Below are 20,264 nucleotides of genomic sequence, written 5' to 3' on the forward strand. Positions count from 1 at the left end.
TAAGTTAGTGATAAAATATAAAAATAATACCGAATTAAAATGTATTAATGATGAAGACGAATCAAGGTATGTGCCTCACAGATGTAAGTGAGTAATTAAGTGTTAAGACAGTGCAATTAGTAATATTTGTTGAGTGAGAGAGAGAGAGAGAGAGAGATGAAGGATGTGGAAACAGAAAAATAAAGTTGGAAGGGATTTGAATTTGAAACGAAAACACTTCCTGATAACATACCTTATTAACAACGTTAGACTTAATGTTTTATATTGTAAATATTATATAATTTTTTGTTGTTGTAGTCGGGAGGAGGTAGTGAGAGTGGAGATGAGATATATTTATAAAATATTCTGTCTGTTCTCATTTAATTATGTTTACATCAAAAAAATATATATAAAATAGTCAACAGAGAATTTGTGGATGGATGGATGATGATGATTTGTTGTTGTAACTTAAATAAGTATCAGTCAGTGAGTAGTAAAAAGTATCTTTATATCTCGATAACGGTATTTAAATCTATGCAAACATATTTTTGTATAAAGGAACTAAATATAAGACTGTTCACAAGAGTTATGTCGAATATGTTGAATGCCGTGTAATGAACATGTAGAATAGCAACGCCTTGACGCGAATCTCTGTAATAAACAACGTAATAAGCATAAATATTTTTAACTTAATGAACAACAATCAAAATTAAACTGTTTAACAAATAAAATCATAAAAAAAATCCCGAGTGACACAAATGAAGAAGGGTCTGCTGAACCAGGGCTCTGATAAACTTAGCTAAATTCCGATGGGGATAATAAACCTTAACTTGAAGCCGAAATCGTCGGATTGTTGATAAAGAAGGTTTAGTGGAGAGCCCCAATCTCGGCTAGGATATTACCCGTATAGATAAATTCATTCATTCATTCATTCATTCATATAAAATTTGAGTCGACTTCTAGCTCTTGGGCTGTTTTTTTGGTACTGGTATGGTACAATACGGATGGTACACCACTGTATATGGTGCAGTGGTACACTTCATATGGCAAAGTGGTATGTATGTTCCGTACTATTGGTGTACCTCTACCGTACCATAGGACCACCGGTGCAACATTAGTGAACCACCGGTGCATACGAGGTGTACGATACCGGCATACCACTTATGCCGTACCGTACCAGTACAACTGAATAAATATCCCAGAGCTCGAAATCGACTCAAATTTTATATAAAATCTTGTCGACTTTTCCATACAAAATCCGAATTAACTTCAGGCTCTGTGCTAAACCTTCCTTACCCTAGCAGGCAAAGAGCGTGCTCTCAAGAGCAGAGTAAACTAAGAACAATGCTCACGAGCATACTCATCTAGTATATTTAAGATGATCCATCTCTCGAAAGCATGTTCTTTGTCTGTTAGGGTTATTAACACCATCGAGTCCATATAGCTGCCATAAATAGGCTGCTTACATTTGATGTTGCTAAAGGAGGTTTATCAGAGCCTTTGAAGCTCCTTAGTATTGCCTTCTTCATGTCTGTCGCTCGGGTATGGATAATGATTCCAAAAGAAAAAAAGTTTCTACTTAAGGATGTATAAAAAGAAGTTGTTTGAATGATGCGATAATAAAAATAAAGAAAATTCAAAACTTTTTTTGTTATATTTTCTCATGATTTTTTGTAATAAAGCTATCATAATATTGAAGAGCATGTCAGCTTTGTGTCTGTTCTTTTTAAGAAAAAAAAATCTTTAATTTGTTGTTTGTCAAACTTTAAAAGAGCTTCAATTAATTGAATCAGGGTTGGATTTAGGGAGTAGGGGTGGGTGTGGTTAAACCCCTCCCTCGTTCCTCAATTTCAACTTACACCCTCCTTCCCTCCAACCACATCAGATTTCAATACACACCCCACACCCCTCCTTCTCAACATCATTCCACCTACGCCCCTGAATTCAATTCAATGAAGCTATTATGTGTGTGGGACGATAATGCAGACGACTTTTTTAAGTGTCTGTCGTCTAATTTAGAATTGACTAAAGCACGGCTGCCTACTGTTTTTTTTTGATTTCTGAATAAAAACAATGATTTCCCGGGGTAGTCAAAAGTTTTTTTAAAGAGGAAGTACAGAATCATTTGTCTGTGAACTTTAACATTATAAATGGCCTTAATTTGTCACTCGATATCACTGTATATTGTAATTTAAGTTTAGTGTTATTTGAACTCATTATGAATGAGGAAGTGATTTGCCGCAGTGGCGTGAAAACTTTAAATTTGGTTGAATTGAAATTGGATGGAATACTGAAGGAACATGATGAGTTTTTATGGCAATTTTAAACGCAAACTAAACTGAGAGAAACGCTTATGAGCATGCTTATATTTAAGTAAAACAAGCTCTTGACGCTCTATGCCTGTTAGAGACATTGTATAGAAGCTTCTAGAGCAGAATAATAGTTTAAATTGGCATTCTGCCAAGCACTTCAAACAACCCCGATAGCTCAGTAGTTAGAGCATTCGACTGTAAATTTCAGGATGCGGGTTCGATTCCCATTAAGAACAAGTTGTTCGGAAAGTGACATTTTTCTGCTATTCACCCTTACAGGCAGAGATACCGCTTTTATAGGTAGTGTTATTCATATACCATGAAAGAATGCTCTTTGCCTGCTAGGGACAGTCAATACTCAAGTTATTAAGTGCCAAAATTAAGTTCCAACAATCAACAGTCGTTCATATAAAAGAAGCAACATTTGAAACTATTTGGCATTGTCTATTCTTATCTACTTAATTTCATAATCTAATACAGAACAACAGTTCCTTCATTTGCAATATACTTTCAATTGGCATCAGCAATACTACTTCGTACATCCTGTGTTTGTATAAATCTTCAACTCCAATTAAAGTAATTGCAAAGGCAAACAAAGACAGACAAGAGAGATTCTCAAGGATGCGGATTTTAAGTATATTTAATAACAATTTCTTATTCTCTTCCTTAAGTGCTTTTAATCCTTAAGAAAATCATAAAATTAAAATGTTTCCCTTTACATCCCAATTAAAACTGCATAAAACTTGAAGTCAAGGCAAATTCAGAGCCCATTTCTGTCTGACTTATAAAAATTAATTAACTCAAATTATGTCAAGTGTAATTTCCAAAGCTGACTTGCCTATGATAGTCGAGGAATACTTTAGGGCAGTGATGGGTAACCTGCAACCTGTGTGACGCGGCACACTAGTGTAAAATTACCATTAATCGTGTAACGTGTGCAGTTTCGGTTGAGGCTTACCACTAAAATGTGCCGCGGCTCAAAGGTTGCCCACCACTGCCTTAGTCATATAGAAAATAAAGATAATAAAAGAATAAATATTTTATGATGCGGACAAAATTCTTGCAATGAAACTTATGGAACTACAATAAAAAAAATAAAACTTTTAATTTCTCTAAAAGCAAAAATAAATTTTTCATTCACTTTCGTCAGCATTAAAAAGTTTTTAAACTCTATTTTTCTGCATTTTTGAAACTATTCTTTGCAAAAGAAAAAAATCAGTTCTTGTAGATACACTGAATGTTGAGGAAGTTATAGTTTTGTGTTGGAATAAGATTGAGTAATTGTGTCAATTAAGTCTTTTTTGTTATTATCTGCAAGATTTTTCTATTTTTTCTGAGGTTTGAAACAGTTTGAAAATAGTTTGTGAAAAATGCATAGCGAAATTGGGATCCCGTTAAGCGCAGTCTATGAATCAACATCAATCCCGGAAGACACACGGAGTAGAAAAGGATAAAAATTCAGCCCCAAGAGAGCGTGACTGTGACTTCTGATCCCTGGCCTCAGACTAGAGCAGAGCTCGAAATCTACTTGAATTTTGTATAAAAAATTCATCTCAGGTCGACTAGAATCGAGTTCTGGACCAGACTAATGTCGATCTTGGATCTTGTTTCCGGCAATTCTTACGTAATTTGCTTTCTTTGAAGTAGGATTTTCTAAAGCGATCGTTGTTTGAAAGCAACTACTGCATATTTTGTGGATGACACGAGATCGCGAGGAATACCGAAGAATTCCTGGATTGGATCCGTTTAAAAGGACACTAGATTCCTTAATATTACGAACTGACAAAAGGTTTCGAAGGATAGAGCTGTCTTTAGACATTCCCTTCGCATGGCTATGGGCTCTCGTGCGCTCCAGCCAAAGAAGTAAGTAAGATTTGGAAACGTTCCGAAATCACGGGACGCTTAGGGGAGTTGGAGGGTCTTCAATCTCAATAAAGACTCCAAATTTCGGTTCATTATTTTATTATAAACCGTTCCCGAATAGACCAAGTCAACTGACTTGAGAATCAATCCTAAATACGGCATTAGGTTTTGCATATTTTGGCATGGTGGTACATTTAAATCGAATCTAGAACAAAGTCAGATTCACGCCGGTTTGATGCCAGATTTATGATTGAGTTGTGTTAAACGGGGTTAAGATGAGGGAAAGGAAGTCTAAAACTTATATTTTTAGAGTTCCGTAATTGTTTAATTTTTCCTAATGCTAAAAACAGCGCTTTCAGATTCCATTATTTTACCGTAGGGAAGGCTAATTTCATGGCAGTTCAGAAATCTGACTAGAGTCAAATCAGCCTGAAATAGAATTTTCATCCATTTATATACCGTGTGCTATCCTGAATAAGTTATCAACTTTTTTAAAAAATTGTCAACATAAATTGAGTGTAAGAACGGTCTCGTCTCCAAAAGTTCACATAGTTACTAAAACATAAATTCATCACAGCTTAGGAACATCATGAAGACATTTTCAACTTTTAATCCCATCGAGACCTTCGACTTCCATTCGCTATTATTCCTATTTCAGTCAAAAAAATCAAAAATATGCTGTCGAATCGTTTTTATCCCTGATTTTGTATCCAACAAAGAAGATGAAATATATTGAAAAACTTTTCAAATTAATTTTTCCTCTTTATTGTGCTTTTTTGCTGGCTGAAAAAGAAATGATTCCATCCGTTTTTTTTTTGGTTCGCATTGAATAGTTTCAAAGCAGCAGATTTGTGTTTAAAGTTTTCACATGCACAACTTTTAGATATAATTTATTTCTCGATTAATCATAAAAACTCTTTTTTAAATTTAAATAAAATTAACTGCTGGATAAAAGGAAACTTTAAGTTGGATGACAATGACTATGCATAAAAAAAAAAAGCAGCAATTTAGAATGTTTAATGAAACTGTCATACCTGGGAAGCCTTTGATCTCATTGTTGGTTGATATTTCCTTCGAATTTTTCTAGGACAACATACACACAATATCCTAACAAATGCTCTGTTGGGGGAAAAAATAGAATGGAATAAAGTATATAAATAAATCGTGTATATATTTTATTTTTTTTTTTTTTGCTACTAAGCAGCTCATTCAGAACATTCACAAATAGAATGTTGAAAGTCGTCGTGTCATATTGAGTGTCTTCAGCGCATTTTTGTCACAGCGATCAGTATTTTATTAAGTTTAATTCATTTTTGGACCTACAAGTTAAGATCCTGATCTGGAAAAAAGATCCAGTAAGGTCCAAGTCTCTTTCCCGACCTTTAAAACAAGATCCAGTAAACTCCAAGTCTTCATACAACAAAATCATTTAACGGATTTTGTATAATTCAAACCCTTTTAACGGTTACGTCGAATTTAAATTTTGATCAAAAAACATTGTAAAAACATTGTAGAACATTGTAAAACACTGTAAAACAATGAAAACACGTGTTTTTGTTTACCAAAGTGAAAAATTAGTAATTCTAGTATTTGTGAGTTGATTTGAAACTTTTAAATGATCAACACCTTAATAACTGGATAGAACTGAGCTATTAAAACAAACTATCGCTCTTCTTGCTGTCTAGTTGTCTAGTTACTGAGTTATTGCCAAGTTACTGTATCAGTCAAACAGACAAAGTGAATTATTAAGCAACCTTACTGTTCAAGCTTCAAAAATGCTCTAAAATACGCTCTTTGTGCTTCTGAATACAGACATTTTCAGCATACTTACATCCGTTTATTTAAAAACAAACCACAAATTTTTTTATGAACTGTCAGAACAGTCAAAAGGAAGGAGGAGGTAAAAAAATATGTATCACAGTACTTTCATAATGTAAAGCTTTGTAAAAAATTTTATCCAATAAATTACAACAAGGAACATAAAATTAAATCTACAAACAACATAGTTCTTACAGATCTGTTACAGCATTGTTGTTCATTTCCTGGAAGGAATTCTCTCAAAGGGGTGTCAGTTTAGAAAATTACATTTCATGTTACAGTCAATTCTGCAGAATTTCTTTTCTTGTCTTGTGGTTTCTTTTTATTAAGGTTTTTTGATTAAAGAACAAAAAGTGTTTTGTGACCTAAGGGAATAGCCTTATAGGGGAGATTTTTTTTCCAGGGAAGGGGTTTTGAAAAGCTGTCAAATTTCTGGCAAAAGCAGAGGATTTTGAACCTGTTATCCCTACTTAGTTATCAGGAATAGCCGGGAATAGGTGTTGGGAGATTGAGGAAGCCGAAGCTAACCAAATTTTAAGTATATTCCTGATGTAGTAAAGGATATAGTAAAACCCAATCTAAACCGAGAATAATTCTTTTGTAGTCTTGGTCTCGGTCTCGATCCTAGGTCCTTAGTCCTCAGTTCTCGGTCTTAGTTTCAGTCTCAATATCGGTCTCAGTATGGTTCTATGCCTGGGTCTTGGTCTCTGTATCGGTCTCGTTCTCAGTCTCAGTCTCAGTCTCAGTCTCAGTCTCAATCTCTATCTGGGTCTGAGTCTCTACCTGGATCTCGGTATCAATCTTGGATCCAACCTCAGTCTCAGTCTTCGTCTCAGTTTAAGTCTCTGTCTTGGCCTCAGTCTCACTCTCGGTCTCAAAAACGCTTTGATACAAATTGAATAAAATTTAATTTAAATTGCAAAACATGTCAATAAATTTGACCAAAACTATTTCAATGATTTACATGTTTTACATGACGACACCTATCCAAAATATTCAAAAGAGTGTCTTGACATGAAATGTACATTAAATTAACAAGTTCAAAGGATCATAAAAGGGCAAAAAAAAATAAATTATAGAAAATATTTCACTTTGATGAAAATTTATGATTCATAAATTGACCAGAGATTTAGTGTAAATAACTTAAAAGGGTTTAAAATGTTTCAAGTTGTTTAAGGAACAACTTCCAGTCTATTAATTAAAATGACTAGCATGTTTCCTATTTTACATCTCAATATTTTAATAAACTCTCCCAAATTAATATTAATAATGATTATTTTTTGATTCCGATTATGTTGTATTGATGGCAAAAAAAACTGACAATTAGGGCTGCATGTTTGTTATCAAAAATCACAACAATTAATCAAAAATAATTCACCCTTATTTACATGACAGCCTTTTTTCGGTTGTTAAAATATGTAAATGGAAAATGAATAATGATATTATAGATTATATTGTTCGAAAATTTCCTAAATGCATATAATTAGAGGTCATTTAATGTTTATGGAAGTTGGAGTTGCTGCAACCAATTTTGTTAGAAACGCATTTACCCGAAAAACACAAGTCTGTTAACCGATTCAAAATCGGGCACCAGGATGGCATGACTCTGATATAGTGCCTTATTCAAACGAAATCTGATATCAAGTCGGAGTCATGCCGACCTCGAGTCGGATTCTTGATCAATTGACCCATTTGTGCTATTCATGTAAGCTTTGTCTATGATGTTGTTAAACTAAAGGTCATGTGTAGGCATTAACGTTAGGTTTTCATAAACAATCGAGAAATACAATTGCGTAAAAAAGGCTGGGTAGGCCACACACTTCAAAAGCGGAATAGTGTTGTACTGGGGGTGAGACACAAGCTTGCTATACTGCCTTTGGTTGGAATCCACAAGGGAAAAGGCGTTCAAGTGCTCCAAGAGCAGCATGGCATAGGGCGGTAATGAAGGAATACTAGTTAGATGTCAAAACTACGAGAATCTGTACAAGCTTTGTGATACAGCCAGCAACAAAGTCAGGTGGAAAACATTTTGTAGCAACAAAAGCTCCAAGTCGGAGCATGGTTCCAGTAAGTAAGTAAAGTATGCCTAGACGAAGACAAATGCTATCACGATGCAGCTAAGCACCTACACATCTGAAAAACTCTGGTCGATATTATAACCGAGAGGCACACAGCGTACAAAATGTTAAAAATCCACCTCCTAACCGACATTAGTTTAGCTTGAAGTCGATTTTCACTGATTTTCTACAATTTTCCCACGCCGTGTGCCTCCCGCGATTTGAATAAAAGAATCTGATATTCGTAAAAGCATTTTAAGAAAAACTTAGCAAACAACTTTGTTAACAAAAACACCCCACAGTAATAACAATTCCTAGATTTTCTTTTATATTATCCGTAAAAAATTCTACAAAATATTTACTTTCCATAATAGAACTTTCATCATTCGTCAAATGACTTAACAAAAAAGCACACAGTATAAAAAATTTTATGGCCAAACTGAGAAATCACCATATTTATTTACCGAAAACTGCAGTAAAACTGGATTTTATGTACAATGAATAATAATGGGGAAAAATGGTAATGTACAAAAAATAATACAAAGAAGTAAAATTGATGGATTCAGTAATGGACTGGCATGAAAAATCTCAACAAATTATGAAATGGACGAATGGATTTTTGTTGCAAAAATGGAATCAATCAAAATTTGTGGGATTTTTTTTAAACAACTGTCCATTGTCGGACGTTTTGGAACTTTATGGAGTGGTGGGTAATCTGTGTGCTGCGACACATTAGAATGCTGTCCATGATGGACTATTTTGCAACTTAAAGCAATGGTAGGCAGCTTGTGTATCTCACTTGGTATACCACTTAATACCATTTGGTATTAGCAATTGGCAGACGGAAGCCGGCAATGGAACCGGTGTCGCCTGAGAGAGGCCATGGATAACAGTTGATCTGTACGGCCATCAGAGTAATTAAGTTAGCGCAACTTGTGTGTCGCGGAACATTGGTGAGCTTAAATCAGTGGTTGGCAACCTGTGTGCCGTGGCTCATTAGAGTGCTGTCCATTGTTGGACGTTTTGCAACTTAAAGCAGTGGTGGACAATCTGTATACATCACTTGGTACCATTTGGTACCACTTAATACCATTTGGTATTGGCAGTTGGTAGGCGGAAGCTGGTTATAGAACCAGCTTTAGGCGTCACCTGATGGAGGCCATGGATTATATTTGATCTTCACGGCCATCGAAGTAAGTAAGTAAGGGCAACTTGTGTGTCGCGACACATTGGTTGTACTTAAAGCAGTGGTAGGCAACCTGTGTGACATGGCACATTAGTGTTCTGCCCGTTGCTGGACGTTTTGCAACATTAAGCAGTGGTGGACAACCTGTGTGTCGCGCCACATTAGTACACCTCCAAAGTGCCATGAACAGTATGTCGTTTGCGGTTTTGGTCGAGGCTTACCACCAATGTGTGCCGCAAGGAGTAAAAGGTTGCCAACCACTGACCCATCGAGCGATATCCCACATGCTGAATTACTCATGTCTGTATTCAAAGCTAAAAAAATATTTATTGGAAAATCATCAAGAGTCCAATATTCATACTTACCGTCTAAAATCTCGACTCCAACATGCATAGATAACAGGATTCATACTTGAATTTATCCATCCTAAACCGTAATATAACAATAAAGTGGAATAAAAAGAGAAAAAATGTAGAAAATTGAAAATTAAAAAAGAGAATTTCCCAAATGGACAATTTCAAGCTTATCACTAAGAGAAGTAAAAAAAAAAGGAAATAGAAAATTGTTCTTTGTCAAGAATTACCTAACCATGTAACTACAGCGCTCACAATCTCCTCGTGCGCTATACAGTCTACGCAAAGGCCGGTGAGCAAATTTACAACAAAAAACGGAAGCCAGCAACTGTGTCAAATAAAAGAACAGAAATGGAACAAGATTTGGATAAGAAAAATGATTTTTTTTAGTAACTTATGCAAATGGATATGTTGTCTATATACATTTTGTTGTTCTTCATCTTCATTTAAGATAAATTGGCTTTTAGCAGAGGCTGGTGTGATATTGAGATATATAATGCTATTTTTTATTATGGATGTTATCTTATGATTTTTTGGAAAATTCAATTTACACTAGAGAACACTAGATTTGTGTCTAGAAGTGGATTAATGTATTTTAATTTTTAACTTCTTGTAATGGACCACTGTTATGTTTTTGTATTTAAATGCTTAGCCACTTTTGACTGTTTTAGCTCTTCTAGTATAAAACGGGTAATCGACCCGAAATTGGAGAAGCCGAAGTCTGACTCCAAAGCTGACCAAATCTCAAGTGTGTACCTTCACGTGGTATTCCCTGTTACCACCAAACACAACGCTGGTGACTGAAGCTGTGCCAGATTTTTTAACATCTGAACATATCCGAACATACAAAGCACATACATACTCTGTTGAGTGAATTTATCCAGGCTAAGCTGTAGGCGGTATTTGAATAAAATACAATTCCTTTAAATATCGGTAAATTCCGCTTGAAATACAGTGGGATTTTACTGTATTTGTTAGGAGTTTGCGATATTGTCGCCTAGTTTTTCAATCCTAAGAATTAACTCACGAGCATGCTTTCTTAATACATTTGCGAATACTCCTGAAAGTGAATTTGGTCAGAGAATGCTCATTTTTTGACAATATTGAGCTATTTCTCCCTAGAGGGTGAAGTTGACTCGAATTTTACGTGGAGTCGGATTCAACTAGAATTTTATATAGAGTAGAGTTGACTTCGAGCTCTGCTTATCCGTAGTCGACTTATAATCTTGAATAGCGCAAATATTTGGATCATCAAATAACATCCATAATCAATTAATCATGCTGAGATTTGGGTTTAAAATATTTAAAAATTCTATATCGTTTCCAAATGTCCCTAATGTTCCCGAAAGCAGTGTTGTCCAAACTTTTTGAGTCACTGCACACGACACATTATTAGGTACTATAGAATATCCAGAGATCGAAGCCATTGATTTTTTTTGTCGATAGCCGTTAAGAATCGGCTACACTAAGCCAATAAGTTTAACCAGCTAAAAAATCAGCTTAGCTTTGTCGTTTTTTTAATTTGGCGACAAGCCGGTGACATAAGTGACTTCGAACTCTGAGAATTTCTAAAAACGACTATTACAGCAGTTTTCCATTAACGATTTCAGAAACCATACCCTTTGGTCTGTCTCAGGACACATTTTGGATAGCACTGCTTTAAAATTATCAAATTTCACATAGACATAGAAATATCACACCATCTCTGCATACTTAAAAAGCAATATGAAAATAGACTTACATTATAAAGACCCCTGAGTAATGTTGATGTTTTTTCAAAATTTATATATTTGTGTCATCATTGTCATTATCGCATCATTTTCATTCGATTAAGCAGTAAATTCATATAAAAAAGGAAGAGAAATGATAGAAAAAAAGACATATTAAAATTTGTCATGTGTAAAATTGGAATTTCCTTTTCCTGAATAGAAGAAAATTGAATATTCAAGGGTATTGAAAAAGAAAGTGAAAGTGAATCTTGGATAATAAAGTATGGCAAACTTTAAATTCTGTTCATGAACTTTAAAAGTATTGCAAGTTTCCTGAAAGGATGGATTTCAATTTCAAAAAGTATTCAAAGATTAAGTCATTCTTTAAATTGGTTTAAAATGCCAACATCTTTCTCGAAGGTTCAAAAAATAAAAAGTGAAAGAATTTGAGGGTTAAATTTGATCCTCTGTGAATCTTAAAGTGATTATGAGAAAGCTTCGTGTCGAAGCTTTTTGAGGGAAATTTAATTTAATATTAAGCTATAGTTGAGTTTGTTCATTGATTTTTTCATACTTTAAAGAATTTTAATTTTTTGAGTTGTAAGACTTTTTTAAAATTTTTTAAAACTAAAATCCGTTTGAAAAAAAAAAATTAAAAAAAAATTTAAATTAAAATTTCAAAAATTTAAATTGACAGCTTTAAAAAATTTCAAAATTTTTCTTAAAAAATTCAAAAAATTATTAAAATTTCAACATTTTAAAAATAATTTTAGGAAAATTTCGAAATATTTTTTACAATTTTTAAAAATTTTGAGAATATTCTTTTAATTTTTAAAAATTTCAAAGATTGAAAAATATTTTCAAAAATTTTTATAAACTCAAACAATCTTAATAACAACAATCTTATAAATTTAAATTTTTTTAAAAATTATTTCAAACTTTCTTAAAATTGGAAAAAATTCAAAAATTTAAAAAAAGCTTTTAAACCACAATTTAAAAAAAACTTTTCTAATCTTTTCCATATAAATTTAAAATCATTTTAAAATTATTTCTTTTATACGCATCTAAATTTAAAAATGTTTTAAAAAGCGAACAGAACTTGCCCAAAATCTGTATTCATTTCACATATCATGCGGTGCTTCCCTAACTATTTAGAAATTCTCTAAGCATCACAACAAAGAACGATTTCCCACTTGAAACTATTCTCAAATTCTCTGTCCATTATTTTGGAGCCTTTTCATTTTCACTTCTTCCTTTATCACTCACTATATTGGCACAAGTTCAATTTTATTTTTATGAGAACAATAAAATGGCAGCAGCACTAAATTAATAATATCATTAAAGTGAATCAGCTATGGGTAGGAATAATATTTATAGATTGAGAATCTCATTAAGTCAGCGCTTCAAACTTTTTAATTTAAATTAAAAATTTTTATTGAGTATCTGCATCAACATCCAATAAGAAATGCAGAAAAGCAATTATCTCAAGATAATAAAAGAAAAAAAGTCTTTCAATTCTTTATTAATGATTGATTTGCGGAAATATTCATTCATTCTTATTTCATTTGATGAATGGACAGTGATGAAGCACTTCTTCTGTTTATGCTTTCAAAATGTAATATTCTTTTAGTAAAAAATGATTCAGCGAAATTTTTTTACGAGTCCAAACGAATTAAATGTGGATTTTGATGGATATATTGTTGAAAAATTGAAGTTTTAATGAAGTAAAAGTTGGGGTTTTTAAATAAAGTTTTGCTTTTTTGAATTCTGAACAATTACATGGCTCAGGATATATCAATGCAATTGTACCTAGCCGCAAAGTGTGTCGCAGAATACACAAACTGAGTCGTAGTGACTAGAATCAATGAAAAAGTACCGGAATTCGACTTAAATGTCACTGGAATCGAACCTGGGTCGTTAGATTGCTAGTCCGACACTCTCTTTTAATTAAAATTTTTGAAATTTTCAATTTGAAGTTTTGAAATTTTTAATTTAAATTTTTGAAATTAAAGTTTTGAAATTTTTAAAAATATTTTTGAATTTTTGAAATTTTAAAATCCGTTAAATTTTAAGACTATTCTTATCATCAAGATACAAAAACTTCTAAAACTCAAACAATCCTAATGCTGCTTCGTCTACGACTATCTTTATCGCAATCTTTTTCTTCTAAAACTTATTCACTCAAGCAATTGAAAAATAGAAACCAGAAACAATTTTCATGGGTCATTGTGTATTCATGCATGTTTTTTTCTTTTGTTTTCGAAAATTCTTTTAGAATTTTTATTTGGTAATATTAAAGCCAAAACAGTTCTCGTCACGGATCATCGAAATAAATTTGTTTCTGTACTTTCTGTGTGAACTTCGCACGTAATTTGATACTTTAAGTTCTCATCAAAAAGCTAATGTTTATTTTATTCATGAATATTTAAAACTTTCCCTAATCACAAGCCATTTCCATTTCGTCACACAATCAATCCAAGAAAGTTAAACACGTGCCTGCTTAAAAATTGTCATTTATCGATTTTTTTTTCTAATTAATTTATTTGAATTTAAAAATATATAATTTCACCTTAAGTAATCAGAACTTTTTTGGGTAAGAACTCTATTATTCATAAACATTATGAATGAAATTGATTGGGTTGATGTCAAGTTGTGGGATTACGGCTGTGAATGATATTAAAGGATCGATTTATTTTCGCACTTTTGACATTTTGCGGTATTTCAAAGTTTAAAGTCATTTGAAATTCAATTTGGTTGTTTACGGACGACGTGACGGATTTTGGGGTTATATTCTGAGAAATTTGATCTATAAATATAATGAATGAGACGTGGAAGGTCATTAATTTCGTTCCGCAACGTAATAATCATAATAATTAATTCACGTTTGGAAAGTGATTGATTGAGAAATTTCGATGTAATAAATTGAAGCGACACAAATTAATAATGTTCGGCTATATGGCGACTTGAGCCGCTTCTTTGTGACTTTTTAATGACTTTCATATACAACATTTCATATATGTCATATACAACATGTCACATGAGCCATATACAACATGTTACACATGGCACATGCAACATGTCACATATGGCACATACAACATGTCACATACGGCACATATAACATGCCACATATGGCGCGTTTAACATGTCACAAATGGTGCATACAACATGTCATAAATGGTGCATATGACATATCACATCTGACACATGCAACATGCCAGATCTGGTACATGCAACATGTTATTTGTGTCATATGAAACATGCCACATGTAACGTATGACATGTGGAACATTTCACTTATCCCATATACCACATGCCACTTATGTCATATACCACATGTCACATGTGCCATATACAACATGTCACATATGCCATAAATGACATGTCACATATGCCATAAATGACATGTCACATGTATCATATGTATACAACACGATACTTGTGTCATATGCACCATATCACATGTGCCATATACAACATGTAACATGTGTCATACGCAACATTTCACATGTGCCATATACAACATGTAACATGTGTCATACGCAACATTTCACATATGCCATCTACAACATGTCACATCAGTCATATACAACATGTCACATGAGCCATATATAGCATGTCTCATATGTCATATACAACATGTCCTATGTGCCGTATACAACATGTCCCATGTTCCATATACAACATGTCGAATGAACCATATACATGTGTCATATAATCGGCCCATTAAAAGTTCCTTAGTCGAGCCTTCTTCATTTGCATCACTAAGAAAAGCTAAAATTTGAAAAGCAAGTCCAATTTCACCTTGAATATCCAAGTTATTCAATTCAACACAAAGTCATTTCACCCTAATAAACAGCCATAAAACATTAATATTTACCCATAACAATTCCTAATGTTTTCGCTGCCTTTTTCTCTTTCGCAAATTTCGCCAATTTTCGCGATAAAGAAAAATTCTTTACAATCTGTCTATCACGTCGAATACCGTTATTGTGTAAGGCAGATAGTGGCTCTTCATCAGGCTCCTCTGGCGTTGAGTTTGCCGTTGTATTTTGATGTTGATGTTGCAATTGATGATGATGAGATGAATCACGTTCACGGGTCGTTCCACCACGATGAATCCTTAATGTTAATTGCGTTTCACCAGATGCCATCAGTACTTGTTTCGTACCCAATTTAAGAGATCGTGTTTGAACGACTGCAGCACGATATATTCTACAGTATGTAAAAACCATTACAAGTAATGGCAAATAGAATGAGATTGTTGATGAGAAGACTAAATATCCTAAATGTTCTGTAAAATTGCATTTGAGTGCAGGCATGGGACCATTTCGAGCTGCACGCCACCAATATATTGCCGGAAAACTAATTAAACTTGAGCATATCCATACAGCTGCTATAAGACCTGCCGCACGATTTCTCGTCATTTTCATTGGATATGAAAATGGATCTGTAATTGCCCAATATCGATCTAATGATATCACACATAAATTAAGTATTGAAGCTGTTGAGAATAGGACATCAAGTGATCTCCATATGTCACACCAATTTTCGCCAAAGAACCATGTATTTTGTAGCACCTCATAAAGTGCCGAAAAAGGCATTACAACTAAACCAACAAGACAATCAGCAACAGCTAAGCTCGTTACGAAATAATTTGTTGACGTATGCAAATATCTCTCGCGTATAACAGCTAATATCACAAGAGAATTTCCAAATACTGTTGCGAATGAAAATAGAAATAGAAATGCTAATAAGCTAACGCGATCACTTGGTAGTTCTTGCAGGTACTGTGTGAAATTTGGGTCCGCTGTTGTTGTTGCAATTGATGTCGTTTGGCAACAATTTGAATTAAAATAAAAATTTGAATTATTAAATATCAGCACAGGCAGCAGTTCATCTGTGATGTTATTTCCATTTTTACTATTTAAATTATTATTATTATTATTATTATTGTTGTTGTTGTTATTATTATTATTATTATTATTATTTAAATTATTATTATTATTATTATTGTTATGATGATTATTGTTTAAGTTATAAAGTGTTAAACTTGCGTTTATAAATTGCAAATAATCCCAATAAGGTTCCGCAACATTTATATTCATCGTTAATATACGGAGAGGACGTGATAGATTATGTGTCTGTTCTGAATTTTGCTACTTTGTTGCTGATGTTGTTCCTTTTTTCTCATCTATCTCATCTTCCCCCTTTTTTTTACTATTTTGGCTGTATTAATGTATTTGATGAATGTCTATGTCTATGTGCTTAACATATCCCTCCAGTGGTTATGTCCTTTGAGATAATACCTAAATTAGTCAGTTTATGTATTTTAATTCAATTATTTTTAACATTTTTTATATCCAGCATAGCATCATTGATGTTAAGATGATTCATACACCCACAAATTAACATATTTTGAATTTTATATTGAGTAAATGTTAATTGAAATTTTATTCAAAAATTGGTGCTCGACTACGTAGGCTTTGTTTACAGTATAAACAGCGTGTTTCAATTGAAAGATGATGATTTGGAATGTCTGAAGGCGGAAAGGATTTTTCACGTGTTTTTTAAGTAGAAAATATTCTTTTGTTGTGTTAATTCTTCGCACTTTTGTCACTGAATTTTTAATTGGAGTTCTTTTACAACTTGTTTGATTTATTCTCTGATGTATTCAGAATAAAAAAGTTTTCTTTGTTGACATTATACTCAATTAAATGTTAATGAGGAATCTCTTGACACTGTTTGATTCACTGAAAAAACATATCATTTCATTTGTATTCATTTGTTTTAATTTATTTTTTTACATTTTAAGGCAGGGACGCTGTGGATTTTTTTCTGAAATTTTGTAGCGAACTATCTAAGACAGTGGTGGACAACCTTTTATTTTTTGCGGCACATATTGTCCAAGTGGAAAAAAATAAGTTACAACTAGTCAGCAACTGGGCATTAAATTGCCATCAACTATAAGTCTCGACCGAAACCACACACGACATAAAAAACATTGTATTTCAAAAAATTTGAGAAGCATACAATTGTGTTGCCACACACCAGCTACTCACCACTGATCTAGGGAAAGATATCCATCTTGTGGTAAGAAAAGAGTTTTGAGGTTAAGCCAACCAGAAAAATACTTCCTTAATTGACACAAATGAAAGCTGTTCTCCTTGTGACATTTGTATGGTTACCAAACAGAGTTGTCCGAAGTGTGACAGAGGCTAGTGTATGGAAGCCTACTTTTTATTGTTATCAATCAAAGGACACAAATCATTTTAGTTGTGTCGTCCAGATAAGCTCTGGTTTTAAAGCTTTTAATACGCATCTTATCTTTCTCGGGCAGCACGACTATTTTTATGGCATTTATCACGAAAATTGCCTACTTGACGCCAAATAGCAATCAATTGGCTGCCATGAGTAATTTGAGCTGCTCAGGTTTATTTTGATCAGAGTTATCAAAACTGTGTTCCGCGGCACACCATTGTTTCGAGAATTATTTTTCGAAAAACGAGATAAAATGTCATAAACTGTGTGCGGTTTCGGACCAGGTGACACATTCATGGCTAAAAGTTTAAGCAAACACTGATTTAAATAATTCAATAAAGTGTAGCTCGATGTAAAAAAAAATCAGAAAAAATTCTCTAGCGTCCCTTCCTTAAAATAAATTTCTTGCACTTTTCCACAGAAATAAAATATTTATTCCCATTTTTTTAAACAATAATTAAATTGCAAATTTCAATTTCCGTAATTTTTTTATTTATGCTGAATATTTATTTATTCCACATCACATAATCTCGAATTATATTCTCAGCTTACCATTCTCTGCGGGCAGGAAAAAATATTCAATATAATTTTGCTTGATTAAAACCAATCATACTCAATTATGTCGTAATAATTATTATTCGCTAGACTGATAATGCATTCAGGCAACATTGATGTATTTTTATTAAATATCAATCCAAGAAAAATGATATTTATGTCCAAAGCCTAAAGGATATTCTATTTTTGGGTATAAAAATAGCTTCTCGTGTAAGCTATTGTTTTCTAAAGGTCTCCTTTTTACACTATTGTGAATGTATTTTTGGGTAAAGTAAGGGACAAGTGACCGGAGGAATCAATCAATTTTGTTTGGATGTGGTTAGGATGTCTAGAGGATATTTCAGAAATATGCATTGAAACTTGAATCTTTTAAGCACCATTTCATCCCTTCTTATCCATGTCGAAAAGCTTTAACTTTGTTTCTTCAGACATTCAAGCTTTAAACAAGTTTTTATTGGGATTTAAGTAGATGGTCATCCTTATGTATCGATGATACTTTTGAAATACATCATTTTTCCATGTAAATTTGCTGTCTATTCAATGTCTTTATTATTCTAAATTCTATTTATAGTCAGTTTTGTGATATAAATTGACTTATTTGGATTTTCTCTAACACTAAAAGATGAATTTGACTGAATTTCTATCAGAGTGGGAATTTTTGGAAAATATCAAAGCGACGATGAAATGGATGACGTACTCGTGTGGGCAAGAATACGAAAAAATGGCGTTAGAGCTATTTATGAACTGGAAAACTTGCCCTTCCTTCAACTTGTTGGATTTGGATCTACTCGGGTCATTTTATTTAAAATACTGTTTGACAATGACTGAACCAGACAAACTGCACAAGTACAGAAAAGGAGAATGAATATCCTTACAAAATTAATCATGCTCAATTACATTTATTGAGTATACTCTTGAGCATGCTAATTAAAATGAGCATCAAAAATTTTATCTCAGGGTCTGTATTCAAAGTATTCTTTAAGTATTATAATGGAACATAATGTAGGGTTTTCTTATAGCAACGACACTGCAATCGATTATCTGTTGTACCATCCCAAATACTCTTCAAAATGCCTATGCCCTTGATAAAACAAACAATGTCCAAATAGCGCTGTTTTGATATTAAGTATTATTATCAGACCTCATAGCCGACTCAAAAAGTCAATGTTAATCAACTTGACTAAATATAAATCTTCAAGCTCTTATCATTGTGTTTATCCAGAAAAGCTTAAAATGTGTACAGGAATGTGTATCAATAACTTGAAATTTCCTTTATGTTTTATCCGACCAGACAATTTGACATGATGTCTAGTTATTAACAAAGCCTACGGTCGGCTAATGTCGTTAGTCTACCTTACGTCTAGTTATTTGCCACACATTATGTCAAGTTGTCTACTCGGGATATATAAGGGTTATTTAAACAAACAAGTGGGAGACTTAAGAACATGACATATACTTAAAGTATTTAAGAGCTACAATTTTTTAGAAATTAAATACTTGTCAAAGTCATGATATTGCATTTAAAATTCCAAGAAGGCACACGAGGTAGAAAAGGTGAAAGATCTTGCAAAACTTACGCTTGCTTTGAGCAGTTTTTTTTCGCCATTTTTACGTCGAATGCCTTCCGGGATTAAGGGACTTGAAAATATCCCGAGCAGAACAGGCTGTGATAGTCGACTCTATGTCTATCAACCTCTTCAAAGCGTACTTTCTGGACGACATGAGACCGTGGACGTCTAAAGAACTCTTGGAAGGAAGCTGTCGATAGAGATAGGATTGCACTTGGTATCGGAAATTGGCAAGTGGAAGCCAGCGATGGAATCAACTTTAGGCGATGGATCTCAAATGATCTGTACGTTCAAGTTGAAGCATCATGGCAAGTGCCACAAATGTTAAGTTTTTAACTAGACATAAGGACAATTAATTGCAGATTGTTCCATTCTGGTTTGCGTCAAGTTTTAAAATAACAGCACATGTCAGTAGTATCCACATTTAACTGTTAAAGTGTAATATCACATGAAAAAGTAAAGCATAAGGTCTAACTTGAGTAAGATTTAGATTAATCTTGGATAAACCCACGTGAAGCATATGAAACAACATGTCAATTTGAAGAAAATACAAAACCCAACCTAATTAAAATATATTTAACCCCAAAAAAGTACCTTAATAAT

The 20,264-nt window shown here is 33.2% G+C and overlaps 1 protein-coding gene across 1 annotated transcript; it reads right to left on the reverse strand.

The window, feature by feature from the left end:
* Window positions 1–296: 296 nt before the first annotated feature.
* On the reverse strand, window positions 297–16,385 carry LOC139096418 (dopamine receptor 2-like). Its single transcript, XM_070648120.1, has 6 exons — window positions 15,158–16,385; window positions 11,310–11,322; window positions 9,799–9,896; window positions 9,581–9,641; window positions 5,189–5,273; window positions 297–630 (listed from the first exon to the last, which is right to left on the reverse strand). The coding sequence occupies exons 1-6, from the start codon at window positions 16,383–16,385 to the stop codon at window positions 541–543; spliced, it is 1,575 nt and encodes a 524-aa protein (XP_070504221.1). The 3' UTR covers window positions 297–540.
* Window positions 16,386–20,264: the final 3,879 nt, after the last annotated feature.

Source organism: Chironomus tepperi, unplaced genomic scaffold (genome assembly GCF_022539635.2).
Source record: "Chironomus tepperi strain 1889 unplaced genomic scaffold, CSIRO-AGI_Ctep_v1 contig_388, whole genome shotgun sequence".
Lineage (NCBI taxonomy): Eukaryota > Metazoa > Arthropoda > Insecta > Diptera > Chironomidae > Chironomus > Chironomus tepperi.